The following is a 19342-nucleotide window of genomic DNA, read 5'->3' as shown; positions in this document are numbered from 1 at the left end:
AAAAAGCTAAAGAGAAATCTTCTCATCAATATAATCACCTTGAGAAAGAGAGGTTGATATAAATGTAGCATTTGGAAACAATGGAGGTTCCAAATTCACCAGTATATCTAAAAAGGGTGATGATAACTTTGATATAAACTTAATCATATGCCATATTCAAAGTTGTTTCTTCCCAAGACAAAATGATAGTAGAAAAGCAGAGAGAGAAGATAGAAATGAGGCATAAACACTTGCAATATTTAGGCAAAAGGGGAAGCTCAGCACACACTAGAATAAGTCCTCTCACGACTGGGACCCTCTTCGGCTCCGGCTACCACTGACATTTTTTAGGTGGCTAAAGTCCGTCGGATACAGGTCCCTGTGACCAGAGGAACTACTCCTGTGGCCTTGAGATGGAGAGCGGGGGGATGAATTTGAGGGACTCCCTCTTGCAACCTCTGATTCCAGTTGGTTGGCTTCTTCCGTAAGCAGATTTAACTGTTTCAAGAAAAGTTGCAGGGTCAAGCGAAACTACAGCTTCTTTCAATCGACATAGTTTGAGCATAAAGGGAGAGGGGTCGGAAAGGGGATAAAGTAGGCAAGACGAGTCAGGAAGAGCTCAAAATCATACATACAAGGTTACCAACACGAGGGTGATATAAAAACCACAAATTAACAAGCTCCACACCTTTAAGGGTAATGTATGACTCACCTGAATTTCATTTTCTCTCAAGCGATCTTGAAGAACAGTCATGGCAGGACTCAAGCTGCAAAGAGTAGAGCAACATATGAAACATTGGTAATATTGAGCAAAAGTATCAAAGTGGAAAAGGTTTGACGATCCAATACCAGTATTCGATCATTTTACACATGGAAGACTTGTACGTGGAGGTGTGATGAATGAAAGAGAGGGGGTGAATTTTTCCATCCCTGGAGATGCATCAAATAATGGTGGTTATGATAAGAAAAATAAAATGTCAGAAAGAAAATGGGAGTTATGCCAGTCACTTAAAGTCACCTAGTGTTTTGTGCCATTGCTTGATTGTACGCAGTCTTCTCCTCTTCATACAGCACCCGTTGGAGATTTGTAAATGATGACAAAGGAGAATCGAGACTCAGAAGGGATGATGTAGGGAGAACATGAAGAGGAATTTCCTTTCTGTTATATTCTGCGCCACTGCCAGCAAACAAAATATCTTCTAAGAACAATACAAAATCAACAAACATACTTTTGGTAGGTGAAGTTGAATGTTTGTTATTTCATTAACACATTGAAGTCTCGAGTCAAGCAATTAAAGGTAAAAATATTCTAACATCTTATTCTATCTAATTCTTGAAATGACGACATAAAATTTCACTTTCTACAGATAAAGTTCATTTTTCTTTATACCATAGATATATTCTTTTACTGATTTAAATTCATCATTTGACAATGAGTTCGGGAAATGAAATATTGAAGAGATAAGAGTTAGTACTCACATTACCTCATCTCCAAATTTGACAAATGCATCGCTTCTTGCATACCCTCAGACATATCCATGGGATCAAAATCATGAATTGCATCATTCAAACTGTTACCATGACTAGTGTTTCCTGTTTTAGCATTAGCATTAGCAAAAAAACCTCCCAAACGTGGTGATTTCCCCGAGCCCTAGCAAGACAAGTTGAGTTACTATATATGACCAATCAAGTAAACATTCGAACCCACTTGTGGAAAAGAATGCATTTTCAATCTATATCACTATTTCAATAGCCCAAAATATTTTACTCATAAGGAAACTTATGAAAAACCCATGTCCAATATTCAACAGATGAGCTACAATGAATTATGATAGCAAGCAATCATAGACTTCAAAGACAGAACATGCACAAATATCAAGTCTATCTTGATTCAATTTAAGCATACCATAGAAGCCCTACTGGCTGCCTCCGAATCTCCAGTGTCTTGTTCCATGGTTTCTCCTTTGGAAGAACCAAACAAAGCAATTGCATTGTCTGAAGAACTCATGGAAGAATCTAAATCTATAACAGAACTTTTTTGGACAGGAGTGAGAGAAAGAGGTTTCATCATGTGACCCTGCTTCCCATCCATAGACTGAAATGCAATGACTTGAATCCTTCCGACCTATAATGATCTATATCAGCCGCAAAGAAATCTGATTATGTCACAGAAATCGTATTAGTTAGAACTAACCTTTTGAGCATCTTCACTGAAACAGGAAAATATCAAACCAATAAACCCAGAATCCAATAGCTGATACATTGCTTGAGTTCGCACATCTGCAGAAATCCCAGAAAGATGGAATCATATAGCATAGCAGATGAGGAAGAGGGCGAGCAGAAGAGAAGAACTAAGGCCCTTCTTTGTATGATGGAATGGAATGAAGGTAGGAATGAAATGACAATTTCTTTGCATTTTCATTCCATCCCCTCATTCATTCCATTGTACCAATGAACACAATGGAAGTAGGAATCACATTTCATTCCATCATACTAAGAAGGGCATAAGGTCACTCCAATTTTGTAAAATGACTTTTATTACATAATGACAGTTTTGAAGTATACTAGGAGTAATATATACCAACTGCATAAATTTTCTTAGATTTCATCACCTTAACAGTATTCATATTTCATAGGAAAACTATCTCAGAGTGTGAGGTAGCTAGCCTAGACTAAGGCAACAAGTCGATCTGTGAAAGTAAATTTTCAATTCGCTGGAGAACAGAACTCCAAAATCCAGGGTTTTATCAATGGACTTAAAAATGTGATAATACCAATTTAGCCAAAACCAAGTCAGGCAAGAAATGGGTTTAGAAAATGGGGTGCAACCAAAATTGTTATATATTTCATGCTTTCCTTATTTAATGTTGCAATTTAACATAAGGTAAATCAAAACTGCCAACACAGCCCAAATTATTTCCCCAGGCACATTTTGAGTCATTAAAAACCTCACCAACATGAGATGGTAGAACTGTGATATGAGGGTGTGAATGATACCAGCCAATCACTCTAGTCGTAGTTCCTGTTTCCATTGTCATTCTGTGTTATAAGGTTAATTGGACAAAGTCATCAACAGTTACCGGGAGAATACCACATAAGCATATTTAATTAACCGAACTCTCCAACAAGTTTTACTGTGTATATGTGGCCATAAAGGGTAATAAGAAAATTAATGTATCAGCTTTAAAGATTTTTATAATTCGAATATTCGATATTCATGCTTGTCTGATTTAGAATTTAAAAAACACTTGTTTAGCAGTATATAAAATATTTTAAAAGTTCAACAAGCCAAAATTTGGGTACTTCAGAATCAAAAGCACACAAAAATTCAAGCAAAAACCCACTTTACAATCTGTTTTTTATATTTTTTATTTTTATTCAGAAATATCCATAGAAGTTCAATAAGATGAAGATGTTGTAAAAGGATATCTCAGCATGAACTGATGCAGCAGTCAGCTGCTCTGGGTTAGTCTCTACTCTATCCTTCTGTCGATCAGAACGTGGTTGTGGAAGTGCTCCCCAAATCAATGCAGTAACATTACCATTCTTAGAACTCTGAAAGAAAGAAAGAAAAAACACGCGCGCATGCGCACGCGCACACACACACACGTTATCAGATAAAGTAGGAAATTCTTCAAAAAATGCCTATATCTATATGGTTCACTAGTAGTGCATTGATTCAGTAGGCCATCATACTTTGAAGATCAGTTAATTGTCTATAAGTAATGGCTTGACCTAACCAACATGCCTATATGCATCAATTATAAATCAAATAATTTAACACCCAAAAAGCTGCTCTCTTCAAATCAGCGATTCCATCATTGCTACAACTAATAGATAATAAATTACCATTATTTTTCTAAAAGTAGAAGAAAAACAGAAAAGGGATACAAGATAACCATCGTAGATTACTTTCTATTTTTTGAAAACCAACTTGAATACATCAAAATTTAGTAATGTGATTTTTCAACGGAATAATTAAATAAAATAGTACTATCATAAGTGTGCAATACCAAATAGCAACCAGTTACATATGATTAATTTTAGAGTAAAGGCCAAAATTGGTCCTGAACATATGACCATTTTATGTTTTTGGTCCTAAACATTATCTTTTGGATTTTTTGGTCCTGCACATATGGAAATTTGATCATTTTGGTCCTCCGTCAACATTTCTGTTAAAAACTAACGGTCAACGGATTTAATTTCGATTTTGACCAAAATAAACTTTTAATTCTGATTTTTTTACTCCCTAATTAATTTCCTAATTATTTTTACACTTCAATTTCATCTTCTTCCTTACTCTCATCTTTCATCTTCTTCCTTTTCAGATTCTTCTATGAAAATCAAAGGCTATTCCAAATATTATCCCTGCCCATCCAATTTGCAAAAAATCTCACCGTCTCTGCCTCCAAAATTCCGCTGATTCCACCTCCGTCTTCCCCACTCCCTTGACCGCATCCTCTCCAGCACATCACGCCGCCTGTTTTGATCTTCCTCCCTGAGAAGGCTCGGATCCAGGCCACGCCGGTGGCGGTGGAGTCGACAGCGAACAGGTGCGAGGAAGAGGTTGGAGTGGTGCTGGCAGCGAGCGGCAGCTGACGATGGCAAGGCCCGACCTTTCCGGGCACTGGCGCTGAGTGGGCTCGAAGCCGCGACTTTTGTAGCAGATCGGATGTGCGAGGTAGAGATGGCAGACCGCGCTGAGAGAGAGAGAGAGGAAGAAGATAGGCGGAGGTGGAGCTGAGCTTGTCGGGCTCACCGCCGATGAATTTGACGGTGGTAGGCAGTGGACGGTGATGAATAGCCGAGAGAGGAGACAGAGACTTCTCTGATTTGAGAATGGGGAACGAGGCTGAGTTGAGAGAGAGGGAAGAGATTAGAAATTTCAATCCCATTCTGGAATCTCTCGTGAGGATCAAGAATCTCAAAATTGGAAAAGAGGAGCTTGAAACTGTGGGGCAATTTGAGAGGAAGAGGAAGGAAGAAGATGAATTGAAGTGTAAAATAATTAGGGAATTAATTAGGGAGTAAAAAATCAGAATTAAAAGTTTAATTTGGTCAAAATCGGGATTAAACCTGTTGACCTAATCACGGAAGCTTTAGAAACATGGAGCTAAAGTCAAAACAATTTGAAAACCCCCATTTTGGAAAGAGGCCATAAATCTAGGACAGGTTTTATAATATTGACTTTTTTCATGTGAAATACTTCACAAGTTCCTGGTCTGTCATTACCTTAATGATTTAATCCACAACACCCTACGACAATCCACTGCCAAATTCGACCATTGCAGAAACTCCTAACAACTTTATTCTTCTTTTGGTTTTCAAATCCTCCAAATCAGTAAGTGTATCATCCTAACTTTGAAAATGTGAAAAAAACAAATTATAGGCAACATATTCTCAGAAACAAGTCCCTTAGAACACAAAATTTCTCCAAGACACGAGACATTAGTTGTTGCTAAATTAAATCCAAATTTCCTACAAAATTTCACATCTACCTAGCTCAATCCTAATCTAAACAGTTGTGCAACTAGACACTGAATCTTTTTTTGTTCCAAGCTATGGGGGCAGCGCCATCGTAGAAACTTAATCGTTGCAATTAGTAGGTCAATAAGGTAAAACTTAGGGAACCAGTGGGTGGAAACATCAATGAATCAGTAAAACCATAATCTCTCTAAGGACAACATCCTCTCGAACTAGGATCAAACCGTGAAATTTACAAAGCCAACTCACAAAATGAAGCCAGTAGGATAATACAAAAAAAAATTCAAGTCCATGAATGTCCTCAAAATTTCTCAAGCTAACCAAATACCAGAAATGTGCAGGTTTGCGACGCGTTAGGTATAAAAAAAAAACCTAAAAACCTACAAACGCAACACTCCTTCCAAAACCAAATTGGAACAAAACAGAGGCGCAAACTTGAAGGGCAATAATTGAAAGAAAATGGAAGTTAATGAACCTGAATATCACCAAGAAGAAGGCCCATGATCTCCTCAGTCTCAGTGGACAATGCATGGGTGAGGCACGTCAACCACACATCCTCCGACATCTTCACGCTCGTTAGAGACATCCCTTCTCTCTTACTCCCACACTCTCTCTCAGAAGGTTCTCAATCTCTATCTACCAACGTATAGACACTTTTTTCCCCAACAATTTTGCTTATTTTCTTGTGAAAATGTGATGAAATCTTCGAATTTTAGCTCGTATTGGGTTTGGTCTGGTTTGGGGTTTTGGGGAAATGCATAAATTTGTGGCTTCTTGTACAGTGCGCCGTGTGGTGGGTCATAGCATTCATTCGCTGCACCCGCGTTTCCTGGCCGTTGATTATAATCTTGCAAATATTTACCTGTATACCCTTTTAGCTGCAAAAGCATTTTTGCACCCAAATTGATGGTTTTAGGGCTCCAAATTATGTCCGATTTGATGATATGGAATTGTCATACCAATTAAAGAAAGCTACGATGATTGGTTGGGTGCCGGAATTCGAATTCCGAGGCTGGGCCTGATTGTGAGTTCTAATTTTGTTAGCATTTTTTTTAGTAAAAGGTGTAGAAAATTGTTTGAGCATGTTTACTGAGATTGGTTTTAGAAGCTAAATTGTGAGTGCTGATTTTGTAGCATTGGTTTTAGGAGCAAAATCATCATATTTTTCTGGAAGACTTGATACCTTGCTTGATAAGGCAGTGGGATTCCTCAATCACTTTTGTACTCTAATATCATCTGCGATTTCCTCAACTGAATTTGGTCACCTGGCTTCAATCACCATTGTCTGTTGTTGAGCTAAAATTTATACGATACTATAAATTGCACCTCTCATTTTGATATCAAATAAAGGATATATCCACTGCAGCAGACTATTATCTAAATGGTTTCACGACTTTTTTTCATTCTACCCTTGTATAACTCAAGCACTTTTTATGTAAACTATGCAAATTGGAATTATATATTCGTTCCTTCTTTTTACTTGTTTTTTGCCAGTCCGACATTCTGGAGATGTCGTTATGATACTTAAAGAAGATGGTGGTTAGCAGCATGTTTTCTTACTTACAACTTTCTTGTTTTGCATCACTGATACGCTTCGTGTTTGCTGCTATGTGCTCAAATCCCGTTGGATGTGGTGATGCTCTTATCGTCATCCTTCCTTCCTTCCCTGGCACAATGAAGCTTTTATAGATCCTCCTTCGAAACTCATTAATACCTGATGCTCCTAGCTTCAGTTATGTTGTTCTTCTACAGATATTACTGTGCAAACACCAATAGATTGACTAAACAAATGGATTAGCTTTATGAATATTAAAAATCTAGTTATTGTTGTACATTCTATATTTCCATGTGATTTGTCCAATGTTGTGAGCTGTGTGGATCCTTCTGTTGTACTGACTCTATAAACATGAGTACATTTTTATCAAAATGCATTCCTTGATTCAAATTTTGTCATTATATTTGCTTTGTTCCAGTTCTTGGTGAGTGTTCATTCTCCTTCAGCTTCCTTGCTATAATGTCTTTATTCTAATTCTCAGGAACTCTACACATATAGTGCAACCTTCCATTTGAAGGACCGATATTGCTTATATAGCCCGTTTGAGCGTAGATTTACAGCTTACATGTACGTATAATTTTAATAAATGTTACATTCAGAAATATAGATTGACAGTTTGACATTCACATGAACTTGCTAGCTTTCTCTATTCACTTCTTCTTTCCACAGATTGAGCATACTTGACAGTTGAGCGGGCCAAAGCGTCCATTGGATCTATGCATTTTCTCCACAAGGGATCATCCGAAGGCAAAAGTTCGCGAAACTCATCAGAAGCAAGAACCACTCTGTTCACAGCTCTTACCAGCAGAATATGAAGAGAGATTCTCAGCAGATTCGTTGCTCCTACAAAGTCCTTTTGGCTCAGCGCTTGAACCGCAGGTATCACTATATGTTTCAAGGTGTTTGTATCCGGTATTAAAACCTCAAAGCCCTGCAGATGTAGCAGTCTCAGGTAGTATTGCAAGAATCATCAAGAAACGGAGGGGCAGGCGAGAAATACCTCGTTTTCAAGTTTCTGCTGATACATCCTAGTCACCAACAAGGTGTTGGTGGCTAGAAGACCAATGGTGAGAGCGCTGCCAGCTTCAATCGGCCTCAGCTTCGCCTCCTTCAGCTCCTCAGCTACAGATTCACCCATATGAATAAAAGGTACAGTGCATCCCTCTTCGATTTCATCGTGCCAGCATTGCAGTAAATGACAGGGCATCACAATGCAGCAAACTCCACATTTTTCAAGAATCACTCGTTTACGCCTCAACTTCTCAACTATCAACCAGTGGTCGTCAATGTATACTTCCTCTGGTTCACCAGAAAGGCCACGTAACGAACCTTTTTGAAGCGATAATAGCTGGTTGATCAGCGCTGGTTCCATGCAGAGGACGAATGGCAGCTCTCTTTCGTGATCAATGAGTTTCTTTGCGAAAATCAGACTGGAATCACCTCCAAGTATCCCCACCACGTTGGTCGGATCACTGAGAGCTCTACCATGATGGATTACCGATGCTGTAAGTCTCACTGTTGCTCGATTTCTTTGCCCTTTCCTCTGCATCATGTCTCTAGATATAAAACAACGGTTGCAAGGTGAACAAACGAGCGACTGCAAAAACATGTTTGGTTTAATTGTTCTATCTGCAGTTTAGCATTGCAGTTCAATTAGAGAAGTTAGGTTTTCTTGAATGTTAGAAATCACCCTTTAAAGTGTTAAAACTTTCTCATGAATTCCCAACATGAAAACAACTCTCTCTCTCACTTTCTCACTAAACATCAATATATAGCAAAGAAACTACCAATAGAGAATCTTAGCCGTGGATGACTCAATCACATTTTGCCATTTGTTGGAAACACGCAATAATTGTGAATGAAGAACTAGGAAACAAAAGTTATGCACTAGGTCTTGTATAGATGTTTCATTGTGATTCGTGATTGAAGGGTAAGGTCTTGGCCAATCATAATATCACAGGAGAAGTGAGAGAAACCTCGTATACATGAAAGGATACACCAAATCAAAAAAATTGTGGTCCTCTTACTCCTTTATTCGATATGTATCGTGTGCTAGTCTAGTGTGTTTATTTTTGTAGACGAACTGAAATACGAGATTGAAACTAGATTCAATACTCGAAAGCAGAAGTTGTGTCTCCCTCATTTGGCGCGATGATTCAACCATGATTTTGTGAGAATGAAAATAAGTTAATACTCTTATTTTCTTTAACAATTGAAATGAAATATTTAACAATGAAAGAAATTGAATTGAGAATAAGAGGTGAATTATTAGTAGTATAAAATAGTAGACCTACCTACTATTGCGTATTTGCCATGAAATGGAGCCAAACAACACCTGGAGCTGTCCAACTAGCGATGGTAATGGTTTTTTCCAATCATAGATCGACACGCCCACAAAATTCATTGAGACCACTAAAATACTAGATGATCTTGATTTTTTTGTATTATTACACTTCATCATTATAAATTTATATCACATCACAGTAGTATTTTCAGACGATTAAAAGTAACTTAAGAGTATCAAGGAACCTCGACTTCTGTCTCATGTATATTCGAGCTGCCTATCACTATCTAAACATGAATGACTTGGAATCTTTATCTACTTATCTTGATATTAATTTACCATTTTTGTAAAAGTTCCACTATTGTTAGTGTTGTGTTCCTATTCTTGATTTCCTTTAAAAAAGTCTCCATTTTGTTTCTCTTAAATGGAATTTCCATCCTGATATATACTATTTCCTCCGTACCACAAAGATTGTCTCATTTTTCCATTTCCGTGCTTCCCACAAAATTTGTCTAATTCACTTTTTACCATTTCTGGTAGTGGACTGAACCCCGTATTCCACTAACTCATTTCTACTCACATTTTATTATAAAACTAATATATAAAAGTAGGACTCACATTCCATTAACTTTCAACTCACTTTTTATTACATTTTTTAAAACTCGTGCCCGATCAAAATGAGACAATCTTTATGGGTCGGAGGGAGTACTAGATAATAGGATTAATTTTATATAGTGATACCAAATTATAATGTTTGAATCAAATCATTTACCTAATTTTAAGATTCCACATGCATTTATCTTTTTTTTAAAAGTCTAAAATCATACCAAACGTATAGTATCATCATATACATTCTCAATTATCTTAACTTGATAGTTGATACCCCAAACATACGTTATGGCGTTTAGTCACCAACATTCTCCTTTTCACTGATGATGATGCCAAGCTCGTAGACTTCCAACATCTACCAGCTTGGCAGCCATCTAAGAGTACACGTCTTGACAATGCCGAGGACTCCTTGGGCTACTTACATTGTCATGTTTTTCGACACAATGTGATAATGTCATCCAAGAGCCCATCGTGGGGATGAAGTCGCTTTAGGGCTAGTCCACGCTGGCCGAATGGATGGGGGAGTACGGAGAGCATGATGACGTGGAGGTCATGGTCAAAATGTTGATTGAATTTATATACTTATAAATCAGAGTTTAAATGATAATTTTAAGAATATAATGAACAAAAATGTTAATAGTAGTATACTGGTAACTTGTTAAAATATGTACTTAGCATTTTGTTTAATAGTACTTCCTCCGTCCCTGAAAATTTGTCTTTTATTTCCATTTTCGTTTGTTCCTAAAAATTTGTAACTTTTTCGTTTTTTATTATAAAACTAACATATAAAAGTAGGACCATGTCACTAACTTTTTCAACTCACTTTCTATTATACTCTCTCCTTCCCACAATAATTGTCACTCTATTCCACTTCGATCCGTCCCACAATAATTGCCACACTTTATTTTTACCATAAATGGTAAGTAGGTCTCGCATTTTACTAACTCACTTCACTCACATTATATTATAAAACCAATATAAAAAAGTGAGTCACCCATTTCACTAACTTTTTCAACCAACTTTTGTATACATTTTTTAAATTCGTGTCCATAATAAGAATAATAATTATTATAGGACGGAGGGAATATTTCTTAAAATATATGGCAGGTCAAATGGTGCCAAATTAGGGATAGAGAGGGATTAATGGTTAATATGTCAAGATTGAAAACTTTGAAATGTCAGCTTTTTATGACTTTCTCTCCTATATTTTTTGCAGGCAAGAGCATAACGGTCAGGTAACTTGGTCAAAGTGTACAAGCTACAAACGTTACAAAAAGTGGGAGAATATTATTTTGTCATGTGGTAAGCAATAATTCATTCAATTATTCCTGTAACAAATAAGTAGTATGTCAAAAGTATTTAACTATAAACCATAATAGAGGATCTTTTGCAGCGAAACATGTCGATTTGTTTATATTTCAAATTAATTACATTTATGGTTTGATCTAATACATTAATACTACCTAATGGCATAACAGAAGATTATGAACTCAAAATTCACCTGGATTACAACCTAAGCAGATCGTTCACATAAATATGAAAAAAGAATCGGATAAACAAAAAATTTAAAAGTTCATCACGATGAATTCAAACCTAAAAGTTGACTTTATATATTAATCACTCAACCATTAACAGTTTAACACACATGTAGAAGAGACTAAACCAAACGTTTTTATTGATTACCTAATAATACGGAGTTTAATTTATTTATTGGATTGTGGACTAGTATTAGGCTGAAACTCATTTACTATGTTTTCCATTTTGTATTGTTTTATATTTGTAACATTTGGTAAAGGAATTATGTTTGTGTTTAAACTTAAGATGCAAAGATTAAATCCACATATTCTTTTCTATTTATAATTTCCTTTTCAATAATTTAAGATAATATATACCCCAATTGTCCCCAAATATATCCTCAGAAATTAATAAAACAAAACAATGGGACAAAAACAATAAAGTTTTGAGAACATTTCAAAATAGAGATAATATTTTTAAGTACTATAAAATGTCAAAATTTTAAATTAACTAAAATATGTTGGATATAATATTCGAAATTCATATGTAACATATCATTTCCTTATAATTTATAAACATACTAACATACATAAATATGTTACATATTTTACATAGAGATTATCTATATTTTGGATTGCGTATATAAGGTCTGTTGTTTGACTTAAAATTGGATTTATGGTTTTCATTTTAGATCTGTAACCGCTTTTTACCAATTAAATCAGAATTAACATAATAGTTTAACTATCAGATTCTGGTTTTAGAAATTTAGAACCTTAATTAGCTATTAACTACCTAGTTTGACCCAAAGCTAAAAACAACACAATAATCGTAAAAATAGTGGAATGATCATTGAAAATTGAAAAAAAAACAATCAGAATGCCAAAAGAATGTTGTGAATTTACTTGTTCAACCGGTTACAGTTTCAACTTCATTAAAATGAGGAATGACTATTCTGAAACGAAAGTAACAATTTTGTAATCAGCCACATGACTGTGTTAAAAATGTTTCGCTTTTCTCTGTGGGTTGTTAAACTAAAAGTGATACATTTCCTAAATGGAAACAATATTTTTTTTTATCTTACTTTATTCTTTCTCCACTTAACTTACAAACAACGTTACCATACCAAAATTAAATTATTAATATTGAATGAGACGAATGACGTACTACTCCTTCCAACCCATAGAAATAGTTTATATTCATTTACATAAACATTTTTCTCTTTCTCAGAGTTTTTCTATAACTTTATCATTTCTGAATTTCATCGTCCATTACATTATTTCATCTATTTTTTCTCATTCTCTCTTAATTTTATCAACTCGTGTGGTCTCCAATTAGTCTATTTAATATGAGATGGAGGGAGTATAACAAATGAAAATGCAAAACAATTCAATATTCGAGAATTTTTGAGAAGTTACCTACAAATATATATATACACCATATGGAGATTGAAGGAGTCTAATAGTGTAGCTGTTTTATACATATATCACCGAATCCACACACAAATACACCACAAGGAAAAGTCCGCGCAGTCGTTTCCACGAATAAAGCATTTCCGATTTGGGAGCCATCATCCAACTAAATCTCCACCTCCACTTTTCACCCCAACACACATCGCTGCTTCTCTTATATGGAGAGCTTGCAGAGATCTGCCATATCGTTCCGGCGACAAGGCTCGTCGGGATTCGTGTGGGACGACAAATTCCTCGCCGGCGAGTTCAATAAGCTCGCCAACGAGCGGAAGGAGAAGGAGGAGAGCAGCAGCGCCAGCAAGGAGGATCCGGCGGTGAAGAAATCGCCGCCGCCGCCCGCCGGATTGGTCATCGATAGGAGCCGATCCAACGGCGGCAGGGGATTCCGTACCGGAAAGGTGTCGCCGGCGGTCGAGCCGCCTTCGCCTAGGGTTTCGGCGTTCGGATGCTGCGGTGCGTTCGGGAAGGGCGAGAAGACGCGCCGCCGGCCGCCGAAGTCCGGTAAGCGCGTGATGTGAGGATTGGAATTGTGAATCCATTAAATTCCGATGATGCTGCTGTTAAATCTGTTTCTCTCTTCTGCTTTTTTTCCCCCTGGATTTGATCCGTTAAATTTTAGGTTTTAGAGATCGATAGTTCTTTTTTTTCTACTTTCAATTTTTCCTTTTTGACTTTTTGTGTAATATATGTGTGTGGATCTTAGATATCAGTGGAAATTGTTGATGCTTAAATCCTCCATCTCTTTCTCTATGTCTATATACACATACACAATAGGATATTGTGCAAAATTGGGAGATGAAGCATCTTTTAATCAAAACAATGAGATTTTGAGCTTTGAACAAAATCGATTATTTAAGATTATCAAATTAAGCGTGATCTCCAACCAATTCACATTGCTATCACATTTTTGTTTTCGTTTCTGTAAAGGTAGGTATATGAAATTTGTGGGGGTTTCGAATATTTGGATATTCTAATTGTTTTAAAACTGCATTATCTTTTTGTTTTGCTTATCCTTCAGCAATGGATGTCAATTTTTTTAGTTTTTTAAAAGAACCCAATTATTTTGAAAAAAGCATAAACCGCTTGTGAAAATAGTGTTGGTTTTCATAATAAATAATTAATATATTCTCTAAAATTACAAGATCACAACTATCTCTCTTATTATTGGTGGAGTACACAAATGATGAAAGAGTTAGGTCGGAAAAATGATGATAAATTTGAGCTTTGATATAATCATAAATAAAAAGAATTTTTTTAAAAATTAATGTAAATGGAGCATGTCTAGCCACGCAAACAAAACTTTTGGAACATTTAAAGAGTAACATCGGTTTTAAAATATTGATATGTAATTTAAGGGGCATAATTCAAATTAAATCACGCTAGCCGACCATTGCGGATGCTCTAATAATTCTTTTTTATTGAATAGCCAATCCGGTAGTTAGGTATCAGATTTGACTTCAATGAATTGATTTGTTTAAATTATTTTAATACATATAGTGGTATTTTATTCAATGTTTGAGCTCAATAATAGTGTTTCATGTCGCAAGAAAATATTAAGACTCGCTAATTATTAAAGTTGCAATATTTTGAAAATTTTAGCAGTCATGTTTGAGGAATCATCCTCTTTTTCTCTATTTCTTATAATCTTTCCGGAAAATGCCAAAAAAAAAAAAAAAACTCCAAGAAAGTTTGGTTTGATCATTTTGACCAAATTTACTAAACCAAGAATATAATTTTAGTCCTTCATCAGATACTGTAATAATTTTAGTCTTTCATCAAATACTGTAGTATATAATTTTAGTTTTTCATCAAATAAGATTATTAACGATAAAAATATAATTCATGTATAAGCAATGTAAATTAAATTGATACTCTTTCCTGTACGTATGTGTTGGTGAGGGAGTTATGATTTGGATATACATACCAATCCCAACATTCTTGAAATTTATTGACGTAATATTTTTTGGTTGGTCATAAAGAATAACTATTTTAAGAGAGAGTAAATGTAAAACGGGCATAGATTTATTATTGATGAAGTAGAGAAAAACTATATGATTTGTCCCTCTTAAATTCTTAATCCACATAATATTTTTTTTTCCCCAACAAAATCAACATGTGGAGTTAAGGATGTGACTGAGAATGGAGGTCCACGTATATCTTATTCACAACAAAAAAAATGAATATTTTCATACTAAACCTATTGAAGTTCAATATTTTCCTACGAATTTGAAGCTACGATATTCTAAAAGTAAATAGCAATTAGCAGGTGAGTAGTATTACTTTATGGTATACTAAAAAAATATAATTAAGGCCTATTTGACTTTTACTAAACTATTATTAACAAATGAGATTAACCCGATCAACTAGACCAAAAAAACACATAACAAAATTATAATCACATATCTAATTAAGAAAGTAAGAATTCGAGAAGGGTCCAGAACTAAAAGTCTTTGTCCAAAAACCTACCATAATGGGACTTGATAGTGGAAAATTATTAATCTTATCACAACTTTATGATTTGGAATCGGTGGCTTATTTTTCAATAAAATGTGGTCCATCTTTAATTATTTAATCTCGAGTCAAGCTTCATTTCCATGACAAAAAAAATGTCCAAGTTGGTTATAAGTTTTTCAACTTGTTTGGTGTCACACTCAATTAAAGCCTAGTCACATTCTTGATATTTAAACAACAAAATTGCTTTTGTAGTAAGCAATATTTTTCTTCTGGTGAAACTTTTGGACGAGTCACTGATTCATAATACAATGAATTATTTCAAGAAAAGGAAAAAGGAATGGGAATGATACATTAATTGCGACAATAGGATCTTGTGGGGGACTCTAAAATCAATCCACGTAATCATATTTATAAACAGATAAACTCGTTCTAATATATAAATATCTGAGCAGTGCCGACACAATTTTCCTATATATATGTATGTCGAATAAGAAGCCGTTAAATAATTAGACAAGTCATGTGCCATCATCAAAATAAACTAGCCACAAATATAATTAATGAGACAAGATTCAAAAGATGTTAATAAATCTATAATCTTACCATAATTGCCGACCGAGTTGCCACGATTTCTTTGGACTGTGTTTGTTTTGATGGATAAAAATATTGAGTTTTATGAATATTGTTCTTTTAGTGTAAATAGAGTCCATAATTTACAGTATTTGATCTTGGGATGATGACAAATAAGATTATTTACTTTTGAGTCTTGATCATCCCATCTTAACAAAATTAATCACATGTAATCTCAGGAACAAAGTCGAAAAAATTTATTAATAGGACATCTTCCAAGACAATATATTATAAATGGCCGATATCAAGCCAGTGATACGCTAATTGGGCACAGATACAGAAATGGATTAGACCATTTCTTGATTTATCAATTTAATTTTTTTTGTTATTACTGCATAGTAATACTTACTGAAAACCTTCACTCTTGCAGCTTGTGAGATTGATGCAGTGAGATTTTAATTGCTACCAAACTTATCTAATCTCGGCAACCCTACGCTTAAACTCTTCTTTCATTCACTATTGTTGTAGCATTGCAATAACCATTGGTTGCGAGGAAAAAGTACGATCTTGATCACGATCATGAATACCAAAAACCACGTTGAGCATAATACAACAAGGTAGAAAAAAAAAAGCAGCCCATAAAGGAAAAATGACCTTTTACGGCACAACAAACACCAACCAACCAAAGCAAAAGGAGAAAACAGAACAAAAGCAACAAACACAGCATGTACTGTAGCAACCCGAAAACAAAGAAGAGAGAGAGAGTGATTTATTACATGGATGCAGCATTAAACAACACATGTATCGGGGCAACAATGAGTTTAAATGTTGAGAGAGAGAGAGAGCTAACTGGGAATTTGAAGTGCATACAACACAAACTGATAAAAGTGCGATGAAGGACCAAAAGATCAGCACTGGATTTAACAAAATAGATATTACAAAAGGCGCTAATAACTATTCTTCAAAAAAATTACATCTGATGTAAATTCTCTCATTGTCGTATTGAAACAGAAGTTCCTGGAAATACCTTTTGTGCAACAGCAGACCTGAAATCAGGAACTAAGAGCAGGCTTCACAAATATTTCCTAGCAAGGGCTCGAACTTTTGTATCAAAATGCGATGACGTGACACGGCTTCCAGGAAGGTAGAGAGGATTAAGAAGAGTCTGAAAACATTAAAACGCAGTTTGTCAACCATATATATGAAACAGGTCAAGACCAACAAAAATCACATGTTTACTGTTCAATTTCTTCTTTTTTGCGTTTAGTATAAAGGATCGGGAAGATGAAAACAGTTTATTCACATGAGGAAATCACTACCAATGAAAAATCAAGGTACACTTCCTCCATACACCATGGAATAAAAGGTGACAATAATATTATAACAGGTGTACGATGTGAAACATATGTAGGACAGCCAGAATCTACATATAAAGTGGAACTAGGCTGCTTTACTTAAGGAAAAACTAGTTGACAAATCTAATAAGCAGAATGCACCAACAAGAGAACAAAAATCCAACATAATTTATCATATCAGATTATAGAACATAACAGAACTTGCCTTAATATATAGCTCATGAACCTCTTGGAAGAAACTCTTGATTCCATCCTCATTACGAGAATCATGAAGCAGCATCAGTCGAGTATGTATAATGATTAAAGGTTAAGGAACCAAATACGTACTGAATTGTTATATAAAGGTCACCAAGATAGGATGTGGTAGTTCCCATCACAAATGATGATATGCAAGATAGGTCATTGGGAACTTGGTCAAAAGAAGCCAGAGATAAAAACTGGAAAACATCAAATGTAAATGAAATAGAAACATGGAATTAAGATATAATCAGGACAAATCATAATTAGCAAAACTCTCCATGTGGCAGCAAGTAACAAATATTGAAGCAGTAACAGAAATATGGATAGATTTGGCACCTAGATGAAGGAATCCAAAATAACAAAGTATGCATAGCTAAAAAAATATTCTAATACCCCAAAAAGAAAGCTTACAGACATCTAAGATTGGAGCAAAAAAATCATTTGATCTCAATGTAGGATAAAGAAGTTATACCTAAACGGCTAAACCCAATATGCATAAGAAAATAAGGTTCCAGATGTAGAAACTGGTGTAGGAATAGCTCAGGCTAATCAGTTTAAGATCATAATATCAAGTGAAACACACTGTCACCCCCATCAAATACATCAAACAACACATTTCTGTAATAGGAGCTGATGATTCCAACGTTAGTACCATACAGAATCTCCATTTTCATTAATGAAGCTTATTATTTAAAATTATAAAATTCAATGTAATATTTGGAATCATATTCTATGCAACGAAGGTTTTAAAATCAGTATTCAACGCCCAATCATGTCAGGGAAAACATAGGAAAACACTACGCAAAACAAAAGCAGTTCTATTTATAACACAGGATCGGAACACTATACAATTTAATCTCCTCATTTCACATTTAATGTTACAATCAGGGAGGAGGAATGATTTTGAAGGTATACACAGATACAGAAAAATTAATATTTTCATTAGATCCAAAAAAAGTTACTCTTGGAAATACACATATAATAGTAAGCATTAATCACCATCATCATCATGATCTTATTTCTATCTAAGTATTCCCTGAAAATGAGATGCAAATCAATCAGACATATCAAATGAAAGGATATGACCAGCAGTCACGTAAACGGACACCACCAAGTCATTGAATCTGTCGATTGCTTTAAGAAACCTGATTTGCGAAGCATACAGAAAGTGCTAATCAATGCCAAAAACTACAAAACACACAATTAAATACAAAAATGTGATCACTCACAACCAAACCAAGAATGCATCAAAAAACTCAGCGAGTGGAGTGTAGATCTCACATTGCACTCGTAGTCCACGCCGCGTCCTGAACAATATCTAACGCGGCATGTAAAATGAACTGATGCTGATGAGCAGCATCCTCTTTCTACAATAATTCATCGCAGATTGGTGATCAGTACCCTAATTACACTCAATTTAGGTAAAACAGATGAGGAACGATCAAATCTAGGGACATAAACAGACATATAGAAGAACACATACTTTGGGTACGGTACCAACTTCAGCTTCGTAAATCGGAATGTCATTTTTGCTGACAATCATAAAGCACGCAGTACTCGCCATCGATCCCCCACTCCTCCTATTCGGTATAATTCCTCAGTGCTTCGAGATCGATCGTATAATTTGAAAGCGTTGCTAGAAAATTTTGAAACTTTTGCTGGCATTTAGATCTATTAAACCCTAATTTGAATTGGGTCCATTTCTGAATTTCGTAATGAGAAGGGTGCTTTTGTCATTATTGAATTGAATAGAGGAAGAAAAAAAGGAAAAAGAAAAAAAATAAAGGAAAACAAAAAAAGGGTGTTTTTGTCATTATTGAATTGAATAGAG

The 19342-nt window shown here is 35.2% G+C and overlaps 4 protein-coding genes and 1 long non-coding RNA gene across 10 annotated transcripts; 2 read left to right on the top strand and 3 right to left on the bottom strand.

Moving 5' to 3' along the window:
* Nucleotides 1-7: 7 nt before the first annotated feature.
* Nucleotides 8-6221, bottom strand: LOC125208435 (lys-63-specific deubiquitinase BRCC36-like). Of its 5 annotated transcripts, none has more exons than XM_048108044.1 (10): nucleotides 5939-6221; nucleotides 3409-3534; nucleotides 2933-3020; nucleotides 2174-2259; nucleotides 1886-2104; nucleotides 1464-1630; nucleotides 998-1156; nucleotides 829-909; nucleotides 692-746; nucleotides 8-477 (listed from the first exon to the last, which is right to left on the bottom strand). In XM_048108044.1, exons 1-10 carry the CDS (start codon nucleotides 6047-6049, stop codon nucleotides 283-285), a joined length of 1287 nt encoding a protein of 428 aa, XP_047964001.1. In that variant the 5' UTR covers nucleotides 6050-6221; the 3' UTR covers nucleotides 8-282. The 5 variants fall into 5 exon arrangements, 3 of the variants coding, with proteins under 3 accessions (XP_047964001.1, XP_047964000.1, XP_047964002.1); XM_048108043.1 differs by lacking the exon at nucleotides 5939-6221 and adding an exon at nucleotides 4377-4898; XR_007174117.1 differs by lacking the exons at nucleotides 8-477; nucleotides 692-746; nucleotides 829-909; nucleotides 5939-6221 and adding an exon at nucleotides 4377-5046 and having other exon boundaries at nucleotides 1015-1156; nucleotides 1459-1572.
* A 139-nt stretch (nucleotides 6222-6360) lies between these two features.
* On the top strand, nucleotides 6361-8646 carry LOC125204628. Its single transcript, XR_007173600.1, has 5 exons — nucleotides 6361-6487; nucleotides 7500-7585; nucleotides 7688-7897; nucleotides 7956-8167; nucleotides 8236-8646. It is a non-coding gene; the product is annotated as an uncharacterized LOC125204628 (long non-coding RNA).
* LOC125204627 (broad specificity amino-acid racemase RacX-like) lies at nucleotides 7514-8627 on the bottom strand. The gene is made up of 2 exons (XM_048103334.1): nucleotides 8019-8627; nucleotides 7514-7949 (listed from the first exon to the last, which is right to left on the bottom strand). The coding sequence occupies exons 1-2, from the start codon at nucleotides 8625-8627 to the stop codon at nucleotides 7665-7667; spliced, it is 894 nt and encodes a 297-aa protein (XP_047959291.1). The 3' UTR covers nucleotides 7514-7664.
* A 4228-nt stretch (nucleotides 8647-12874) lies between the features above and the next one.
* LOC125203912 (MAPK kinase substrate protein At1g80180-like) lies at nucleotides 12875-13626 on the top strand. Its single transcript, XM_048102423.1, has one exon. The coding sequence runs from the start codon at nucleotides 13054-13056 to the stop codon at nucleotides 13411-13413; it is 360 nt and encodes a 119-aa protein (XP_047958380.1). The 5' UTR covers nucleotides 12875-13053; the 3' UTR covers nucleotides 13414-13626.
* Nucleotides 13627-16665: 3039 nt separating this feature from the next.
* On the bottom strand, nucleotides 16666-19233 carry LOC125203880 (trafficking protein particle complex subunit 2-like). 2 transcript variants are annotated; one of them, XM_048102386.1, is made up of 6 exons: nucleotides 18995-19233; nucleotides 18793-18878; nucleotides 18595-18656; nucleotides 17477-17562; nucleotides 16944-17081; nucleotides 16666-16830 (listed from the first exon to the last, which is right to left on the bottom strand). In XM_048102386.1, the coding sequence occupies exons 1-5, from the start codon at nucleotides 19073-19075 to the stop codon at nucleotides 16989-16991; spliced, it is 408 nt and encodes a 135-aa protein (XP_047958343.1). In that variant the 5' UTR covers nucleotides 19076-19233; the 3' UTR covers nucleotides 16666-16830; nucleotides 16944-16988. The 2 variants fall into 2 exon arrangements, with proteins under 2 accessions (XP_047958343.1, XP_047958342.1); XM_048102385.1 differs by having other exon boundaries at nucleotides 16666-17081.
* Nucleotides 19234-19342: the final 109 nt, after the last annotated feature.

This window comes from Salvia hispanica, chromosome 2 (genome assembly GCF_023119035.1).
Source record: "Salvia hispanica cultivar TCC Black 2014 chromosome 2, UniMelb_Shisp_WGS_1.0, whole genome shotgun sequence".
Classification (NCBI taxonomy): Eukaryota; Viridiplantae; Streptophyta; class Magnoliopsida; order Lamiales; family Lamiaceae; genus Salvia; species Salvia hispanica.
Note: the sequence above shows the minus strand (reverse complement) of the source record. Positions and strands in the feature narration are given on the sequence as shown.

Bases quoted from the DNA above. Each gene is read 5' to 3' on its own strand.
- LOC125203912 (XM_048102423.1), top strand. From the start codon at position 13,054: ATGGAGAGCTTGCAGAGATCTGCCATATCGTTCCGGCGACAAGGCTCG.
- LOC125203880 (XM_048102385.1), bottom strand. From the start codon at position 19,075: ATGGCGAGTACTGCGTGCTTTATGATTGTCAGCAAAAATGACATTCCG. The intron at 17,563-18,594 runs ATATCCTTTCAT...TAATCATTATAC, and splicing joins CGTTTACGTGACTGCTGGTC to ATACTCGACTGATGCTGCTT. The intron at 17,082-17,476 runs GCAAGTTCTGTT...TAATGTTTTCAG, and splicing joins TTCATGAGCTATATATTAAG to ACTCTTCTTAATCCTCTCTA.
- LOC125204627 (XM_048103334.1), bottom strand. From the start codon at position 8,627: ATGTTTTTGCAGTCGCTCGTTTGTTCACCTTGCAACCGTTGTTTTATA. The intron at 7,950-8,018 runs GTATTTCTCGCC...CTACATCTGCAG, and splicing joins AGCAGAAACTTGAAAACGAG to GGCTTTGAGGTTTTAATACC.
- LOC125208435 (XM_048108043.1), bottom strand. From the start codon at position 4,874: ATGGGATTGAAATTTCTAATCTCTTCCCTCTCTCTCAACTCAGCCTCG. The intron at 1,157-1,463 runs GTAATGTGAGTA...GTTTGCTGGCAG, and splicing joins TTGTCAAATTTGGAGATGAG to TGGCGCAGAATATAACAGAA. The intron at 747-828 runs GTATTGGATCGT...TACTCTTTGCAG, and splicing joins TGTAAAATGATCGAATACTG to CTTGAGTCCTGCCATGACTG.